This window comes from Schistocerca nitens, chromosome 6 (assembly GCF_023898315.1).
Source record: "Schistocerca nitens isolate TAMUIC-IGC-003100 chromosome 6, iqSchNite1.1, whole genome shotgun sequence".
In the NCBI taxonomy this organism is placed as follows: domain Eukaryota; kingdom Metazoa; phylum Arthropoda; class Insecta; order Orthoptera; family Acrididae; genus Schistocerca; species Schistocerca nitens.
This window is the reverse complement of record NC_064619.1, coordinates 414,715,564-414,735,992: the sequence shown is the minus strand read 5'-3', so window position 1 is coordinate 414,735,992 and position 20,429 is coordinate 414,715,564. Positions and strand designations below refer to the sequence as shown.

The window sequence follows — 20,429 nt, the reverse complement described above, 5'->3', positions numbered from 1 at the left end:
AGGGGACCACTACACTACTAAGTAAATAAAATAAAAATGGAATACATCTAAAAATGATAAAGTATGAAATTTTAGTATGAGCAAGCTACCTATTCGTGGCAGGTAAATATCAAAACAACAATATCTAATCACTGAGTCTAAGTCTTAATTGATTTACTCCAAAAAATTCACTACTGTCAACAATGCCTGCCCTCATGGCTGCCCTGTACTCATTGCTGCACTTAGTTGCACCCTTGCGTGCTGCAGACCACGCGATTTGTGATTTAATGAAGCACAAGTTAGTATGCTATCATCAAACCATTGCAGGACAGAGGCCTCGTAAGACAAATTAATGCATGAAATTAAGTTAGTATGTAATTATGTAAAAATATGGTGTAAAATAGATAGGTAAGACTATTATGTAACACTGTTAGTCTAATTACAGACAGATTGGTTTTCATTTCTGAGTTAAGTACTGGTAACATATGTGAACACAATCTGTATTTTCACAAAAGAGAAAGGTTGGCCCTCAGTTTTAAAGACTATAACACCAGATTTAATTTTGTGCTTAGATTTATGTATGTAATTGATTTGCTAATTTATTTTGACTACGCCTAGTTAGTATCTTTTATTATAGGGCAAAATCAGTAATTGTTTCATAACTTAAATTCTATTGTTGACATATAAACAAATATAAATTCTGTACTAATTATAAACATTTGGGAGACAAAATACTAGTAATCTTAAAGTATCTATTTGGCTCTATTCGAAAACATGTTAGCAAAACCAGCCCTGAATTAATTCCAAAGTAATTAACAGTTTTGTCAAAAGTATTGTTTGCAAAATTACAATTGTTAATTTCATGATTCAAACAAATAATTCGGTTTAACCCCTGTAGTAGAAGAAACTGTTAAAAAGAACCAATTTTTTGATATATTCAGTTAATTTGATGAGTTAAGATTTAATTGTAATTTCTGTAAATTTAACTTCGAACAATGTGTAATTTCAGTACCTATTATTGTGAGGATATATGAGGACCCGGTTTTTGGTCAAAAGACAGTCAGTCCACGGCCGAGTTTCAGACGAGGAACCTGTGTTGGTTAGAATGACAACAATGCTTCAACTTAACTGTGGAATAAGTGTTAAACAAGTAGGCTGTGTGTAAAAACAACGATAGTGTCTGCTCCATACGAACCTTTCTATTCTTCAAAAACTGTGAACTTTGCGGTTAGGTGTTTACTGCTCATAGATGTTCAATAGTAAAATATTGTAGCATGTGTGGAGGTTTGCATGCACACTATTAATGAGGCTTATCGAAGGTTAAACAATAATGCACTGTATTATTAGGGGGTTGTGAAAAGTGAAATTAAAGTACTGTCAAATGCAACTGTGCACCCATTGGCTACATTATTTACAGTAGTCAGTGTCAGAATCCACAACCCATTTTTCAGCAAGTGTAGCAACGCAGTACGTCGACACCGAGGACAACAAACGAAGAAATAAATAAAAGCAGGAGGAACGACTACAAGCAAAGCTGTCAGTGAAGAAATAAACTAAACAAATTACATCAAACTTTTCAAAAATATAAAAGATGTTAGGCAAAACTAGAAATAATATTTTTTTCACTCTTTAAGGATTACTTACTTATATATTTTTGTAAAATTTAGTAGTCCATATTAGCTTCAGTTTTAATATTTATTGTGTTTTTTAACAATGTAAATTTAAAATTATAGATAACCTGTAAGTGTTCTTTGATTCATCAATATATGGTCTTTTCTTTGATAGTTGTATGCCTGATGTTACCTTTGACAATGTGCATTTACAGTGTATCATTGAAAACAGTCTTTTCTCACATTTTATACTCTATTTATGCTGAAAATGTATTAGTGTTGCACTTGTGACCCCTGTCAGCTCCATAAGAATGGAATTGCATGGAAAGTTGGAATTCTAAAACATCATCTGTAACAGAAACATTCATAACACAAGAACATGGTGCCAAAGCCATAAAACCTAGACTATGGAGAAATGGAAGAAAGTCACTTGGTTGCATGAGTCTTGTTTCCTACTCTTTACAACTGCTGGCCGAGTTTACACACCAAGAGTGAAACATGATTAGGGTTCAGTGATGATTTGGGCACCCATATTGTGTTATTCCATGAGATCCATGGTTACTCTGCAAGGTCGTGTTACTGCTGAGAATTATGTGAGCATTTAGGTAGATGAGGTCCAGCCCACGTTACAAGGTTTGCTCCCAAATGGTGACATTGCATTCCAAGATGAGAAGGCTCCTGTTCACACAGCTCACATCACCCAGGACTGGTTTTGTGAGCCCAAGAATAAATTTTTGTGTCTCTCCTGGCCACGATAAATCTCAATATTCTTGAGCCTTTGTGGCCTACTTTGGAGAGGAGTGCATGATCGCTGTCCATTTCGATCCTCGTCATGGGAAATTGCCACTATTTTGCAGAAAGAATGCTATAAAATTACCTTGAAATCCATAAGGGACCTGTATTTATCCATCCCAAGACAAATGGAAGCTGTTGTGAACACCAACAGGTTTCCTACACTGTGTTAGGCATGTTAATGTGTTGTGGTTTTCTTCTTCCCAGATTTTTGTCCTCCTACTACCCCTCCCCCCTAAGACAATAACTGTGTCATACATATTAAGTCAGTCACTAGATCAAGGAATGATTCCCAACAAGCCCAAATAATCAATCATTAAACAACTGTTCAAAAAAGGTGGTAAAGAAGAGATCTCAATTACTATTCAGCTTCACTGCTAATGAACACTGCTACAGTGCTTGAAAAGCTGAAGCTGAGTATGGATACAGGACATCTTAATAATCAAATGATCCCCAATAAAATTAGTTTTAAATCCCAAATAGGCTTTGCAAGATAAATGGTCATGTTCTCATTCACAAATCAAGTTTTAGAGTTCATCAGTTATAAGATGTCACCAGTGGAAATCTTTTGTGATTTATCTAAGGCATTTGACATAATGGAACTATGTTGAAGCCTGAACGTTGCAACATTTGATATTCATGTGATCACATCCATTTGTGAAAATTTGAAAAAGAAGCTAACAAAGCAGTGTATTGTCAGTCTGTAAAGCAGAGGGTGAGCAGGTGAGTCCACAGTCTCTCTAACAGACTTAGTCACAAGGAGCACCTATAGAATGTTTCACAAGGCTATATTGACAATTCTGCAGCATGCCTTTCAGAACACTAGCAACCCAATGAACAGATGTGGTCACGGAGAGTTTATTTTTAACTAAATGCATTAAGACTATACAGAATACAGAAATTAATAACTCATGAAACCAAAGATAGAAATGAACATAAACACAGTCTTTGTAAATCACCATAACCTGCATTGCACCACACTGTTGGACAGAAAAATGATTTTTTATCACTCTGTATGCCAGTTGTAGCATTATTCTAGGAAAGGCCACTTCACCTGCCACAACCACTGCTCTTCTGATTACCAACAGACTCTGTTACAGTAATATTCGTTAAATTATCATTCACGACATTGATTCCTGGAGTAATGCGCTTAACCCTTAACTACTCCATTTTTTTAAAATTGGATATTTTTGTATATTTTCAGTTTATTGACTTCTTAACATCTAACTAATGCACAAACAGTCTATTGTTTGACCTTTACCTGCCTTAGTGCATCTGTAACATTCTGTGTTCATACAGACACACTTGGCACTTAGATGCAAATTTCAAATTGTTCTGTGACACTGAAATTCAGCTATAAATTAGATTTTATGACATATAAGGCCAAATTTGAAGAAAATAATTATTATAATCCAATTTATAATAACAGACATAATTAATTCACCATCTTTGATTTACTGACATTTGTGGTATTCTTCAAAACACTCTAGACACAATTCTAAGTCACATTTCCCACATTTTGTGTGAACTGCTGATGACTTCTGTTTGCTGTACAAAAGTGACACACCTTTCCTTTTTCTCAGTTTTCTTGATGTGTTTCATTCCATCGTATCTTATATAACATGGAACACATGATTAGATAGGACTGGTAGCAAGTTTGCCTGCTCCTTTTACTGTTTAGGTATACTTTTTCGGAGTAGGTATACTTGTACAATTTCTCTCCTGAATTCAAGCAGAGTAGTCCTAGCAACTGCTCCTTTCTTTGTTTCCCAGGAGTTATGTGCACATATTTATTCTGTACATGACAATGTTTCCATTCATGCTATCCATTGCCCTATATTTTTCATTATAAGTGCAATAATCTGAGGATGTTGTACTTGAACTGTTTTCATCTCCTTTGCAGGGTGTTGTTTTGCAAATGATACAGGTTTCACTCCTGCCCACATCAATGCTACAGCAACCACTGAATTGTCCACCTATTTTATGACAATAACACAATTACCCTCGTAAAGTGAAGATTCAAAAATCCTCTTTCGTTTCTGACTAGGTCTTGCTTTGAAAAAATGGGGCAAGGTTTGGGAACCCTGTTTTCTCTAAAAGCATCTATTCCCCTACAGCCTTCTACTCTTAGGAGGCAAAACAGCATATCCTATAAAGAGGTCAGCAAAGAAGAAATGGAATGGTAATTGCTTTACTTCCTGTGTTAAATCATCTATTACCTGAATCAATGGGGCAGTACCCTCACCAAATTGTTCTTCATATGCTGTATGTGCATTTGGTGATTTTCCTTGATGAAAGGAAACATTTACAAGATTTCCAGAAGTGGTGGATAACCAGACTGCTTTAAATCCAAATCATATTGGTTCCCCCCTGATAAATTGTCTGCAAGAATGTCTCCCAAAACATTTTATCACTGATTAATAATAAGGCAGGTGTTGCTGAGGAATGAAAAGCTGATTACATTTGTTTATTCCCCTGCTGTATGCATCACCTGAATCAGCTGGATCAGCATGTGCTATATAAATTCCGTCAGCCTAAGAAGCATTTGCTTCCTCGAACAGCATGTCTTAAGAAATCCTGCACAGTCAAACCTAGTTATAAACTAAGATTCTGTGAGAACTCTGTTATGAAATAAAAGAGTAAAAGAAATTAAATAATTTCTGATCCTTCAACTCCCTAGCATCTCAATATGGACACAACTGAAATACCAACTTCATAAACAACAAGTGAGTCAATGGATAACAACTTCTCTAAAACGAAACTTTCAATAAACATATTTAGAGTTACTGTAAACAGTTTTGCATGGAAAAATGAAGAAGTTCTTTGTAAAATAATACTTATTTCACACTGATATGCTCCACTGTGGTGTCAAAGCATTACTTACAATATAGGCTGTAGCAAACACACTGGGAATGGCAATAATGAACTGTTAAAGCACTGACTGTATTTAATTCAAGAATACGTTATTGTCAATGCATAAAATAACTGTTAAGCAGACAATGAAGAGAGAACAGAATGATTCAACAACTGTGTCCATACAGACATGTGGGCAGTTAAGGGTAATCAAACAGGTGTCATCAGAATTATGAACAGAGCCCAATTAAGATGATGTAAGTGCTTTGTCCTTTACACTTATTAGGTACTTCTACCAGAGATTATTTATTTTTGTATTTCTATTTTTACTCTTTCACATCAGTTGTGGCTGGTTATCTCTTTATTTATTTATTTATTTTTATACATTTATGTATTTTAAGTCCTGTACATTCAATAAGGAGCAATTTGCTTTAATGTAGGACAAGTCATAAAATACATTTTACAAAGATTTTTTAAAATACTACAAAGTACGTGGAGTATAACATTTACAAATTAAAGATCTATAAAGTTAACAACAGTACACAATGAGATAACAAAAGTTGTTAAAATGTTGAATATAACGTGAACAAATGAGACATATCAACAGGTATTTAAAAGAAATAGAGACTTTGTAAAAATTAAGATCTGTTTGTGCATATAATAACTTAACTGATAATTAATGGATTTGAATGAATAGCATTAGATTGTGTTGTATTAGATAATATACATCTACTGCTACACAACTACTCTCCAATTCACACTTACACGCCTTGCAGAGCATTGAACGAACTACTTTCACAATATTTTTCTGCCGATTGACTCTCTAACAGCATGCAGGACAAAACAAACACTTAAATTTTTCCATACGAGCTCTTATTTTATTACAAAAATCATTTCTCCCCACGAAGGTCAGTATCAACAAAGTGTTCTCGCATTGGGAGCAGAAAGTTGGTCACTGAAATTTTGTGAAAAGATCTAGTCTCAACAAATGACACCTTTGTTTTAATGACTGCTATTCCAACTCGTGTATCATATCTGTGACACACTCTTCCCTATTTTGCGGTAATGTGAAATGAACTGCTCTTCTCTGACCATTTTTTGTGTCCTCCATCAACTCGTGTATCATATCTGTGACACACTCTTCCCTATTTTGCGGTAATGTGAAATGAACTGCTCTTCTCTGACCATTTTTTGTGTCCTCCATCTGGTAAGGGTGCCATACCACACGGCACTACTCTAGCACAGCATGAACCAGCTTAGTGTAGACAGTCTCTACAGTATATCTGTTGCATCTTTTATGTGTTCTGCCAATAATAAACAGTTTTAGTTAATCTTCCCCACAGCATTTTCTATGTACGGCTCCAGTTTAAGTTACTGGAAATTGTAATCCCCAGACAGTAAGATGTATTGACTGATTTTAGAATTGTGCAATTTATCATGTAACCAAAATGTAATGGATACCTTTTAGTACTAATGTAAATGACCTCACACTTTTCATAATTTATGGTCACAACTGCCACTTTTCGTACCATACATACACCATGTGTAAGTCATTTTACAATGGGTTTTGATCTTCTTATCACCTTATTAGACAGTAAATGACAGTCATTTGCAAACAATCTGAGAGGACTGCAGCACATTGTCTTGTATATTTATATAGATTAGGAACAGCAGGACTTACTACCTTGGGGAAGGCCAGATATCACTTAAGTTTTACTCAATGACTTTCCAGTAATTACTAGGAACAAACAGTTTACACGACAATTAAAAAGAACAGTATCATAAGTCTTCTGGAAATCTAGAAATATGGAATTAATTTGAGATCCCTTGTTGATTGCCCTCATTACTTCATGAGAGTAAAGAGCAAGTAGTGTTGCACAATATTTTCTGAAGCCATACTATGTGTCAATAGATCTCATTTTTGTGTTCGGGGTAGGCCTGATTCATAATTTTCAAACACAAAATATGTTCCAAAATCCTACTGCAAATGGACATCACTGATATGGGTCTGAAATTCAGGCAGTTCTCCAATTTCCTTTCTTGAGTGGTAGTGAGACCTATGCAACTTTCCAGTCTTTAGGTATGGATCTTTTGTTTAGTGAACTATTGTATATGACTGCTAAGTATGGAGCTATTATATCAGAATGCTCTGAAAGGAGCTTAATTGGTATACAATCTGGAATGGAAGACTTGTCTTTATTAAATGGTCTGAGTTGCTTTGATACACCAAGGATACCTACTAAGTTACTCTTTTTGGCAGCTGCCATTGATTCAAATTCTAGGATTCTTCTTCTTTTTTGGTGAAGGAATTTTGTGAAACCATAATTTGTAACACAGCTTCAGTGGCACTGTCACTGCTAACATTACCACCACTATTACACAGTGAAAATATTGACTGTGTTTTGCTGTGGTGCACTTTACATGCGACCAGAATCTATTTGGATTTTCTGCCAGATTTTGAAACAGAGTTTCATTGTAGAAGCTATTAAAATCATCTCGCACTGAAGTCCGTGCTAAATTTTAAGCTTCCATAAAGCTTCACCAGTAGGGGGCATTTTGTGTACTTTTAAATTTGGCATGACTTTTCCGTTGCTTTTGCAACAGTGTCCTGACCTGTTTTTGAATTGTACGGGATCAGTTCTGTCTCTCATTAATTTATTTCCTATAAATCTCTCAATTGCTGTTGATAATAGCTATTTCTCTGAATTAAAGCCACATCTGGTCTATGCTTACACAGTTAATTCAGAAGGAATTGAGATTTTCTTTTAAGAAGGTTTCAAGCAATTTGTTATCTGCTTTTTCAAACAGATATATTTTGCATTTATTATTGTTGTATTTGTATGTTAGATATTCAGTCTCTCCACAATGATTGTGTGGTTAATAAAACCTATATCCATCATTATTTCCCTATTTGCTCAGGATAATTGTGTGGATTTGCAGTCAAAAGTGTGCTAGCAGAAAGTTGTTCACATTCAATGCTCCCAAATCATGAGCATTGTATTACTGTAGATAGCCTAGTGCAGAGATGCAAAATGAACAATAACAGAAATTATTACTGTTAGTTTAGATATTCATCTAAGTATAAATGGATTTTTCTACTATGAACTACTTATGAGGATGTCAAAATTTAGGTAGGTCACAGACAGTAAATATAATTTGAGGAGTTAATACACTCCTATCTGCACCATTCCAAGGTTCTTTAATTCACTATGTAGGCCTAGCTCAAGACATCTCCTTTTATTGTGACTGTGATGGTTGAGTAATAAACAGACTTGAGCCTTACTAATAAAATACATCAATGAGTACATATATTGATATATTATCATCAGAAGTCCCAATTTTCTACAGATTTCTACATGCACATGTAGGGTGAACCCTGCAGCAGACTAATTATTGGCTGTTGAGTAGTGAAAATATTTGTTGCCTGAGACTGGTTCCCCGGCAATGTAATGCTATAAGGCAGTAGTTAGTGGAAGTAGCTACAGTATGCAGTTTTGATAGCACCAGTATTACAGATAGAAGTAATAATACAGTCAGTGTAAGAGTCAAAACTAATTTTGTTTTTGTTTTTTATGGTGAAAAGGTGAAGAATATTATCGTTCCAGTTAAGGTTATTGCCAATATGTACACCCAGAAACTTAAATGATTTCACAATCATTACATCTTAATCATTACTTATAATGTTAGCCTGTTCCTGCAATTTTTTGCTCACAGTGAGATGAATGAATTGCATTTTGTCTGGGTTGTGAGAGAATCTATAGAACTTTGCAAAATACAGTATTTGCAGTATCCTCATGATCACTGTTGCCCATCTTGTTAATAATAATGGTTGTCTCATCAGCAGACAGTGGTGCACATCTGAAAGTCATTAATAAAGATGAGAAACAAAAGGGGACCAGGCATGGAGACCTGTGGAACCTACTGTTTCCTATCATTCAGGTACAATTTATACCACATTCCAGTTGACCCACTTATCCATAAGCTTCCTTAAAAGAATCTTGTGGGTGACGTGGTTGAAGGCTTTAGACAGATCACAAAAGATTGCAGTTGGAGACATTCTTCCATTAATGAATTCTAAGTTTTAGCTGGTTAATGAGTATATGCCCAATTCACTTGATATATCATGATGGAAGGTAAAACAGTTTTTGTTTAGTGTGTTGCTGTTGTGGAGGTGGTTAACTAACCTTCTATGAAGAAGTTTTTCTTGAATTTTTAAGAAGGCAAATAGGATGGTAAATAGTTACTTCCACTTTACAGCCCTTTTTAGAACGAGGCAGATCATTGGACATTTCAGAGCATCAAATCCTGTTGCAGAAGCTTCAAATATATAGGATTAGAGGAACTAATTTGTCAAATTGGAAACACAAATAAAACATCAGCTAAATTATAGAAACAGGACATAGTTTTCAAATGCACAAAATCTGAAAGAAACTGATTTTTAAAGGCTCCATCCTTGATTATTCACATACCGAAGTACCTATTTGGGTGTGTAATGGTTCATAATTGTGATCAGTTGTTACTACTACTCAACTACATGTAAAAAAAAAAAGCTGAAACTAAAGATCTGGTTTAAGAGGAATCAATTTACAATAAAAAACATGCACAAAAAAAATCATAAGTTTTACTTAAGGGTTGGCATATCCAAAACCAGTGGCAAATTATATCTCAACTGCACCCTCAATGGAAGCATTTTTTAATATAATTTGGCTCCAAAATTATTTCTGATAAAACACACATATAAATAAACAAAGAATTTATTATTGTTATTATTATTATTATTATTATTATTATTATCTCACACTACAAGGACAATTTTTAATTTTCCTCAATACAGAATTTATTATTATTATTGCTATTATTATTATCTCCTACTAGAAGTTTTCACATTGTTTGAATTGTTTGTTTTTCTCATTTACACAGCACGAAATTATATTAGGTGGCAATGATAAATTGCCTAGGCCCATCATCATGGCTCAGAAAATGGCTGTAGTAACGATGCAACATGATCAACAAAGAGACCCTCCCAGAACTGCCTTTCAAAAGTCTTCCTCCTCTTCTTCACTCCCCTGTATTTACCTCTATATACTAGAAAATTGGAAATATGAGAGAAAAAATTTAAAGGGCAGAAGTGAAAACGAGAACGTCACTGATAATAATAAAAAGTTAAAAGTTTCATGTCCATTCAGTAATGACACCAGACATTGGTGCAGTCGTCAGTAACGCAGGTTTTACAATTCGTTTATTGGTAGAATACTGCTCAAGTGTGTGGAACTTGTACCAGATAGGCTTAACAGCGGATATTGAACGCATAAAGAGAAGGGCAGCACGAATGGTCACAGGTTAGTTTAATCCGTGGGAGAGAGTCACAGAGATACTGAAGGAATTGAATTGGAAGACTCTTGATAGACGTATACTATCACGAGAAGGTCTATTAACAAAGTTTGAAGAACCGGCTTTAAATGATTACTCCAGGGATATACTACAACCCCTATGTATCGCTCACCTAGGGATCGTGAAGATAAGATTAGAATCATTACTGCACGCACAGGGACACTGAAACAATCATTCTTCCGCGCTCCAAACGTGAATGGAATAGCAAGAAGCCCTAATTACTGGTACAATGGCACGTACTCTGCCATGCACCTCACGGTGGTTTGCAAAGTATAGATGTAGATTTTAAAATTTCCACTACGGGTATAAGTTGCGCTGCACAATTTTACAATAGATTTCCACGTAAAGCAAATGCTATTTCTTCATGTTTAATAAAACCCCAAGGGCATTTTAACTAGGCACTGCTTCGATTCAGTACCGGTAGCGAAAATTTTAGATCACGAATAGTACAAGATACTTGTTAAAAGGAAGAGCAAAATCTGCTACCTTTACATAAGGCTAAGTTTGTACAATATGATGCTTAATTTTATTTGTTTAAGTGCGTGTGTGTGCGTATGCGTGTGCGCGCGCTCCGCTTTAGTAATGCATGCTTCTAACTACAATTTGTGAGGATTTTTTTTATCCATAAAAAGTTTGCATCCTGATTAATCACCGGTGTCGTTCACGCTGAAGCACGTGAGCTATTGTTCTTCACACGCACCATACGAGAATTTAAAGGGAGAACGTAATATACTGTATGCCACAATGAAAATTGTCATATGTAACAAACCGTTCAGTGATCATCATAATTTGTGAGGAAAGATCTTACTTACCGTAGACTGATGCTAAAATAAAAAACACCGTCAACACATTCACAATGCACGGATAAGTCATCTTTTCACGAGGTGACTGCACGAAGCTGCAGATGGAACTAACTTTTCCGTGTTTGCATAACACATTTCAACTGCGCGCTGAGCTTCCCCGTATCATTAAAAAAAAAGTGTGCACTGCAGCCCACGGTTGTCATTGCAGCCAACATACGAAATAGAATTCCGAAGTGCTCTTGCCTTCGCTGCACCATGATTTCTGAAGAAGTAAATCTGACTGAAAAGCAGTGCGCTAATAGCTCATAGTTTCCTGCGTTCGTGGTGGAATCCACAAACACATGTATGTGGTAGAGTCAAACGCTTTGTTCCTGTTTGCATTCTATTCGCGCGTTCGATTGTGTTCTCATGTTTGCTGTACGCGAAGCGACACCCACCCACCCACCCACATACACACACACACACACACACACACACACACACACACACACACACACACGCCGGCCGAAGTGGCCGTGCGGTTAAAGGCGCTGCAGCCTAGAACCGCAAGACCGCTACGGTCGCAGGTTCGAATCCTGCCTCGGGCATGGATGTTTGTGATGTCATTAGGTTAGTTAGGTTTAAGTAGTTCTAAGTTCTAGGGGACTAATGACCCCAGCAGTTGAGTCCCATAGTGCTCAGAACCATTTTGAACTCACACACACACACAATGGTTTGTTTTAAGTACGTAGTGCTTTATTAACACACTTCCACATAGTCTGATAAAGGCATTCATCGTAACAGAAACGCGTTTCGGGTACGGTTTGCAAAATTAAATAACATACGTTGAATGTTTATTTGTACTTCGTGGTAAACGGCTTTTTTAGAAATATTATCTAAAGTATTATTATTACTGTAACTAGTAATTGTTGTCATTATTGTTCCAGGTATGTACACGCGCAAAGTTGACACTCGGCCCGGAGGCAGATGGGATCGACCGTAAAGGTACGTCCCATTTACAGTCGCTCCATCATCTACCGCGCCGAGTGTCAACTTTGTCTGCGCGAGTATTATCTCGTACCGTAGGCTCTACAATTCTAAAAGGTATTGGTCAATTTCCAAATATTTCTGCCGGCCGGAGTGGTCGTGCGGTTCTAGGCGCTACAGTCTGGAACCGAGCGACCGCTACGGTCGCAGGTTCGAATCCTGCCTCGGGCATGGATGTGTGTGATGTCCTTAGGTTAGTTAGGTTTAAGTAGTTCTTAGTTCTAGGTGACTGATGACCTCAGAAGTAAGTCGCATAGTACTCAGAGCCATTTGAACCATTTTGAACCAAATATTTCTAAATATATCAAGCATCGAGTATGAAATACCTGTAAGCATAAAAAGACAAATCAGAAAACATAATGAAAAAAATTGGCCACAGTGTTTTCTGAGCATTTACGCAAGCTCGCTGCCTCGCCATTTAGAAACGAGTTACACTGCCGGTTTGTATTAGCTCATATGTTTATTGTGCTACTGGCTACATTGAACATTTCCGCTAACCAGGTCTATGCTGTAGTATTTTTGAGATAATTATTATCAAGAAAATGTGGTATTTTGCGACCTGAAAACTACTTAAACAGAAGACAAACGGCATTCTTTCAAGTGGAGAAATTACTTGTAGTCTAAATTATACCCACAAAATTATAAGCAATAAATTATTTACCACTGTAAGACCGAAAGTAGCCTTGAAGGTTATTTGCTGGTTACTGAGCAAAATGGATCAAACTAGCTCGACAGCATTTTCATTACTTTGTTTTCAACCTGATTCAGTTGGTATGGATCATATTACATTGAAAATTTAATACGATTAAGAGATGTACTATGGTCAGTGGCGTAGCGTGAGGGGAGACTTTGAGACTTAGTCTCCCCTGTATTCGTGCTTAAAAAAGATGCAATAGTAATTCATAACAAAAATATAAATAACTTTCTACTAAGAGCACTAAATGTGCGAAGACATCAGGTTTGTAGCCCGCGCCGCCGCACCCTGAGTATTGGTGTATCTGCCTGCTTGAGACTCTGCTCTCAGTCTCTGCCTCCCTACCCTTACCTGACTGCGCCTGAGCGTTGGTGGCATTCTCGGCTCCCCTTCACTTCCCCTCTTCCACGAAGGCCGGTGCGCTGCACTTGCTAGCAGGTATCGAGACTATTTAGTCTCTGCCGCTTATGTGCTGGCTTTTAACACGGAAGTGAACAGTCGCGCTGTTTGTGTTCATAGTCATTCTTGTGTGATTTTAGGGCATATTTTCGTTGTGTCGCCAACATGAGTGAGCCAGCAACTGAACGCCTTATAGAATTTTTATTAAAAACGCTTTTTTCTGTATTATCGTACGAAAAAAAGTGCGAATTGAATGACAAAAGACCTACTCCTATACTCAGTGTAGTTTTAAGTGAAGCCAAACAAAAACGCACTTTTCAGACAGCCTGGTACGAAAAGTATGCTTGGCCGACTGCGAATGCAGTTAATAACAGATTATATTGTTATATATGTCTTCTGTTTGGTGGTGAAAAGGAATGATGCAATGAGGGCATTTGTACAATAAAGAACTTTGACAGGAATGCACAAAAGCATCAAATATCAAAACGTCACCTGCAGAGTTCAGCTACTTATGCAATAAGGGTCATTGCAAATTTTGGTGATAAACATCTTAGTAAATTAGCTTACTACGCCTATTTTCACTCATTGCTTTCATATGGCATCATATTTTGGGGTAATTCATCACTGAGGAATAAAGTATTTATTGCACAAAAGCGTGTAATCAGAATAATAGCTGGAGTCCACCCAAGATCATCCTGCAGACATTTATTTAAGGATCTAGGGATATTCACAGTAGCTTCTCAGTATATATACTCTCTTATGAAATTTGTTATTAACAACCAAACCCAATTCAAAAGTAATAGCAGTGTGCATAACTACAATACTGGGAGAAAGGATGATCTTCACTATTCAAGATTAAATCTAACTTTGGCACAGAAAGGGGTGAATTATACTGGCACTAAAGTCTTTGGTCACTTACCAAATAGTATCAAAAGTCTGACAGATAACCAACAAGTATTTAAGAAGAAATTAAAAGAATTTCTGAATGACAACTCCTTCTACTCCATAGAGGAATTTTTAGATATAAATTAAGAAAAAAAAGAAAAAAATATTAAAAAAATAAAAATAAAAAATAAAGAAAAACAAAAAACACAAAAAAATAAAGTTGTATGTTGTTAAATTAACCTAATTATGTCATGTATTGGAAAATTCGACTCGTTCCACATCATTACGAAATATCGTATTCATGATCCATGGAACTAGTATTAATCTAATCTAATCTAATCTAATCTTATTGGGCAAAAGTAGAATGAGCACACCCTTTCTGAAGCCGCTCGTCTGACAACAATAAAATGCAACAAGCTGCATCCAGCAGGAGAGTATTGGCCCGTCTTATTCAGGCAATCGTATTTCTTTGTAAACAAGAACTAGCCTTTCGCGGCCATCGAGAAGACGAATCCTACAGCAACAAAGGTAACTATATGGAATTGTTGGATTTACAAGCTCAAGGAGAGCAGTTAATCCGAGACCATCTGTCATCATCTTCAACCTTTAAAGGAACTTCTCCATATATACAGAATGATGTAATAGAAATGATAACTCTAGCAGTTAATGAGAAAATAAAATCTGAAATTCATTTCGATTCACGCTGATGAAACATTAGATGTGTCATGCAAGAGTCAAATGAGTATAATATTCAGGTATTATATTGCAGACAAAATTGAGGAAAGATTCGTTGGATTTTACGATGTTACTGGAAATAAAACTGCTGAAGGTTTGTCAAACATTATTCATACAGTACTGAAAGAATGGAATGTAGAAGGAAAAGTGGTTAGTTAAACATATGATGGCGCTTCAGTAATGGCGGGCAGAGAAAGAGGGCTACAAGTATTGGTGAAGCAGTTCTGTCCCTATGCGCTGTTTATTCATTGTTACGCACACCAACTGAATTTGGTTCTATTACATGCCTCCAAAATCATACAAGTGCGCATGTTTTTAAAGTGATCTTACTGTATTCCATTAGTTTTTCAGCAAATCATCAAAACGAACTATATTGCTAACTGAGAAAGGATTTAAACTGACACATGCAAGCAACACTCGCTGGAACTTTCGTTCCAGGACAGTTTCAACAACATCTAGTCATTTCTTAGGGCTATATAGTGTTTTTAATTATATATTTGATGATACAGACTCTCAGTGGGATCCAGAACCTTTGAGCTGTGCTGTGGGAATGAAACGACTGATGGATGATCCTACGTTCGTCTGCTTGCTTTGCTTTTACCGAGAGTGCTTTGTTTATGTTGATCATCTCTTTAATGTTCTTCAGTCAAAATCTGTCAGTATAACTGCTTGCCACAACGAAATAAGAACTGTTTTGAGAGACTTACGACAATTAAGAACGGAAACATTCGTTGATGAATGCATTAAATGTCGCTTGTGTTTGAATGGCAACTTATCATTCTGTGACAGTCAAAAGACATCTCTCAGGGCACTAACTTACGAGATACTGGATATGCAAATTGTTCAGATGGAAAGAAGGTTTCAAGATTTTCCTCAAATTCAGTTTGTTGAACTTTTGAACGCAAAATGTTTCCCGAACTATCAAAAAGAATTCCCAAAGTTGAAACTGCTTCAATTATTAGAACAGTACCCTTTTTTCAAACAAGAACAACTTGAAAATGAACTGTGTAACATATACGCTGATGAGAAAAAAAATTATCTCCAAGAATCCTCTTAAAGTACATTGTCAACAACGATTTAGACTTCGTTTATGAAGAAACAACGAAGTCCCTGCGTATGGTTTTGACCCTACCCGCAACTACAGCAAGCTATGAACGAAGTATGAGTACTCTTAAAACGAGTGAAGAATTAAAGGAATTCAATGTCCAACATCCGGCTGTCGTGTTTGAGCACGTCAGCAATAGAAAAGACACTACTTGGAGAGCTATCCAGTGATCAGATCTTTGTAGACCGAGTTATATACTTATTCGTGCGAAGAAAAGACAGGCGCATTGCACTTGTGTACAAGAAAAAAATATAAGTGCTTCTTCTCTTGCTGCTGGAGTTCTACAAATTTGTCATCGTTTCTTGAACAAGTTAGTTATTATTATTATTATTATTATTATTAGTGGCGGTGGTAGTGGTAGTGGTAGTAGTAGTAGTTGTTGTTGTTGTTTTATCTGATGCATTTTGTTTCATTTGTTTAAATTATTATTTATTGTACTATTTTTTCTCCGTATAATAACTGCAGAGTCTCCCCAACCTTTACAACCACGCTACGCCACTGACTATGGTATGGGTAGAGTTGGGCTGCACCAGAACAACGGTTCGCTAGTTTTGGTTCTGTACATAAATGATGTAGTAAGTGGCAGAATTACCGGTAAAGTCTTGGTAGCATTAGCAGGGAAAAAAATATGAATATGCAAGAGAGAGACTGGGAGCCGATAACTTTTCTTTGTTTCTTTCTTTGTTCGTTTGTTTTGCAAATAATTGGAACCGCATATCGGTCAGTGTTAGTCGATTGTGTATTTTATATCCTAACTGTACTGTTTCTCTGCACTCACTAGGACGAAAGTCTTGAAGAAAATTTATTCTGATGTTGTGACAACGAAATTAATTACTACGTGTGTGGACACATCTGTCCATCCATCAGCGAGAGCATTTGAACATTTAATCTCATCAGTGACAGCATGAACACGTTGATATTCAACGTTGAGCAACGTGATGCCCATTGTGTGGTAGTTAAATTGCTCGTAACCTGGACGAATGAAGTGAAACGCTTTTCTTCAGTATTTGGTCCAATACCGATAAAGAGGCCCCTGAAGCATAAAGAGTTCTAGAGACGCTTCGTCTACGTCTGTCTGAAATTGTAGGACTGTCAGATGAAGCTGATCATGTGGCGTTCGAGAGACTAGAATGCTCACCAGGTGAAGTCACAAATATACTCATAGTAGACATCGAAGTTTCATTAGCTGTTTCAGAAGTGGTCTTTACAATTTTCCTGATCTCTTTGAATGTACCATAGCCACACGATTGATAGTGTGTGACAGAGTATACACTTTGTTGTTGCATTACTAAAGTTCCATAGGTTACGCGCCCAGTTATGTATTCCCACTTAGTTTCTAGACTGTTCTGGTTTCAAGAGGACTCTAGTACGGTAAGGCACTATTCGCATGCGTAAACAAAAGGACGGGAATGAGATAACACCTGATAGGTTTGCATCACACTTAACATACATGTAATGTGGGATCTTAACTGACCAAACCTACTGGGAAAACTACTGTTTTCTACACTTACTTACACTATGTGGTCAAAAGTATCTGGACACCTGATTGAAAATGAGTTACAAGTTCGTGGCGCCCTCCGTCAGCAATACTGGAATTCAGTATCGTGTAGGCCCAACCTTAGCCTTGATGACAGCTTCAACTCTCGCAGGCATACGTTTAATCAGGTGCTGGAAGGTTTCTTGGGGAATGGTAGCCCATTCTTCACGGAGTGCTGCACTGAGGAGAGGTATCGATATTGGTCGGTGAGGCCCGGGCCTGTGCTGTGATACTGCCACGCAAAACAACAAGGGGTGCAAGCCCCCTCCTTGGAAAACACAACCACATCTTAACACCACCGCCTCCGAATTTTACTGTTGGCACTACACAAGCTGAGCGCAGATGACGTTCACCGGGCTTTCACCAAACTCACACCCTGCCATCGAATCGCCACATTGTGCACCGTGATTCGTCACTCCACACAACGTTTTTCCACTGTTCAGTCGTCCGATGTTTACGCTCCTTACACCGAGCGAGGTGTCGTTTGACATTTACTGGCATGATGTGTGGCTTATGAGCAGCCACTCGCCCATGAAATCCAAGTTTTCTCACCTCACGCCTAACTGTCATATTACTTGCAGTGGATCCCAATGCAGTTTGGAATTCCTGTATGGTGGTCTGCCTATTACACATTACGACCCTCTTCAACTGTCGTCATGCTCTGTCAGTCAACAGACGCGGTGGGCCTGTACGGTTTTGTGCTGTACACGTCCCTTCACGTTTCCACTTCGCCATCACATTGGAAACAGTGGACCTAGGGATGTTTAGCAGTGTGGAAATCTCGCGTAAATATGTATGACACAAGTGACATCCATCACCTGATCGCGTTCGAAGTCGTGAGTTCCGCGTTGCGCCCTATTCTGCTGTCTCTCGAGGTCTAATGACTACTGAGGCCGCCGATATGGTGTACCTGGCAGTAGGTGGCAGCACAATGTACCTCATATGAAAAAGTATGTTTTGGGGGTGTCCGGATACTTTTGATGATATAGTGTATGATAATGTATGGTAGCGCACGGTAGGTTTAGAACTCTAGATACGATTGTAAAAGGGAGCTAGGACTTTGCCAAAGTGCAGTTTACAGCTCTGAAAATGTGAAAGAGTGCCTGAAAGCTGTAAGAAATCGAAAACTTGCTTGAAATGGAACACCGGCCGCTGTGGCCATGCGGTTCTAGGCGTTTCAGTCTGGAACCGCGCTGCTGCTACGATCGGAGGTTCGAATCCTGCCTCGGGCATGGATGTGTGTGATGTCCTTATGTTAGTTAGGTTTAAGTAGTTCTAAGTCTAGCGGACTGATGACCTCAGATGTTAAGTCTCATAGTGCTCAGAGCCATTTGAATTTGAAATGGAACACAATGTTTCTAAACCAGACACTGGAATATCATCCTCTAATAACTGGAAATGACGTGTAGATAAAGATGTACTTAATCACAAGTGGGATGATATAGTGAAAGTATAAATCTCTCAAAACGGTTAAGCGAAAGAGACAATTTCTCGATGCCAGAGTTGTCGATGGTGTGAATCTGTGCAAAATATTCTTGTGGTGATGAAACATTCGCATTTTCTTTTTATAACAAAACAACACTGAAATATGTACATGTTTATTGCTTTTTTACATCTTAAATTAAAAGAAGTTACATTACTCTGATTCTATTTTTATTTTTGTCCCTTTAATGACTAGGAGTACTATGATCCTGTAAAGTAGGACAATTTTTAAACAGGGTAAAATAGCCCCAAGCCGTGCATTATGAAAAAGTGCTCGATCGGGTTGAAAGATGCAGTCGCCATTCCCGAATTGCTCTTCGACAGTGGGAAGCAAGAAGGTGCTTAAAACATCAATGTAGGCCTGTGCTGTAATAGTGCCACACAAAACAACAAGGGGTTCAAGCTCCCTCCATGAAAAACACAACCACACCATAACACAAAGTGTAGATCATGGACCTCAAGCTGAGTGTATATTCAGACCGTTGCAGATTACGTTAATCGTAATTATAGGCCATTAAACCACTTTTTTTTCTTTTACGCATTGACACGAGAGTTTTATTTGAGTCTCCTGTAGTCTTCCATGCACTTGCGACACAAACACACTCGACAGAGTTTCTTCGCTTTACATTGTTCACAAAGCTGACTTTATCGTTTGTTCATAAGTACAGGGTGTTCCAAAACGATTCTTACAACTTTGATCTCATATTTTTCAGAAACGGAGCGCGTCATCTGTAGCATGTAGGATTAAGCGACATTCCACTTCCTCCCACGTCCTTATTAATGTGTATAATTGTTGCTGCAATGTGAGTTCCCAGTTCCTGCAGGTCTCGCACGTGGGTCTGGTAGACAGAACCTTCACGATGCCTGTTGCATTCATTCCCAGAACTCGTCTTGTTCGTGACAATTACGGATTCCTTGAACGTGGTGTACCATTCTCTGATGATCGGGCGAGATAGTGGTGTGCTTCTGTAACTTGTCCAGAAGTTCCGTTGGACCTGGGTGACCGTTTTGGTCACTGTCAACCATTCCATACACTGCTATCTGCTATAGGATGTCCATTTTTGTCAATAACTCGGAAAAACACATAAAAAGAGCTTTAGGTATATGTGTGAGCCGGCCGAAGTGGCCGAGCGGTCCT

General features: G+C 37.5%; 1 protein-coding gene across 1 annotated transcript in view; it reads right to left on the bottom strand.

Moving 5' to 3' along the window:
* Positions 1 to 11,563, bottom strand: part of LOC126262493 (uncharacterized) — a 120,175-nt gene extending 108,612 nt beyond the window's left edge. The window contains exon 1 of the mRNA XM_049959158.1: positions 11,438 to 11,563. Within this exon, the coding sequence (XP_049815115.1) occupies positions 11,438 to 11,498 (61 nt within the window). The 5' untranslated portion in view covers positions 11,499 to 11,563. The remainder of the gene's footprint in view (positions 1 to 11,437) is intronic.
* Positions 11,564 to 20,429: the final 8,866 nt, after the last annotated feature.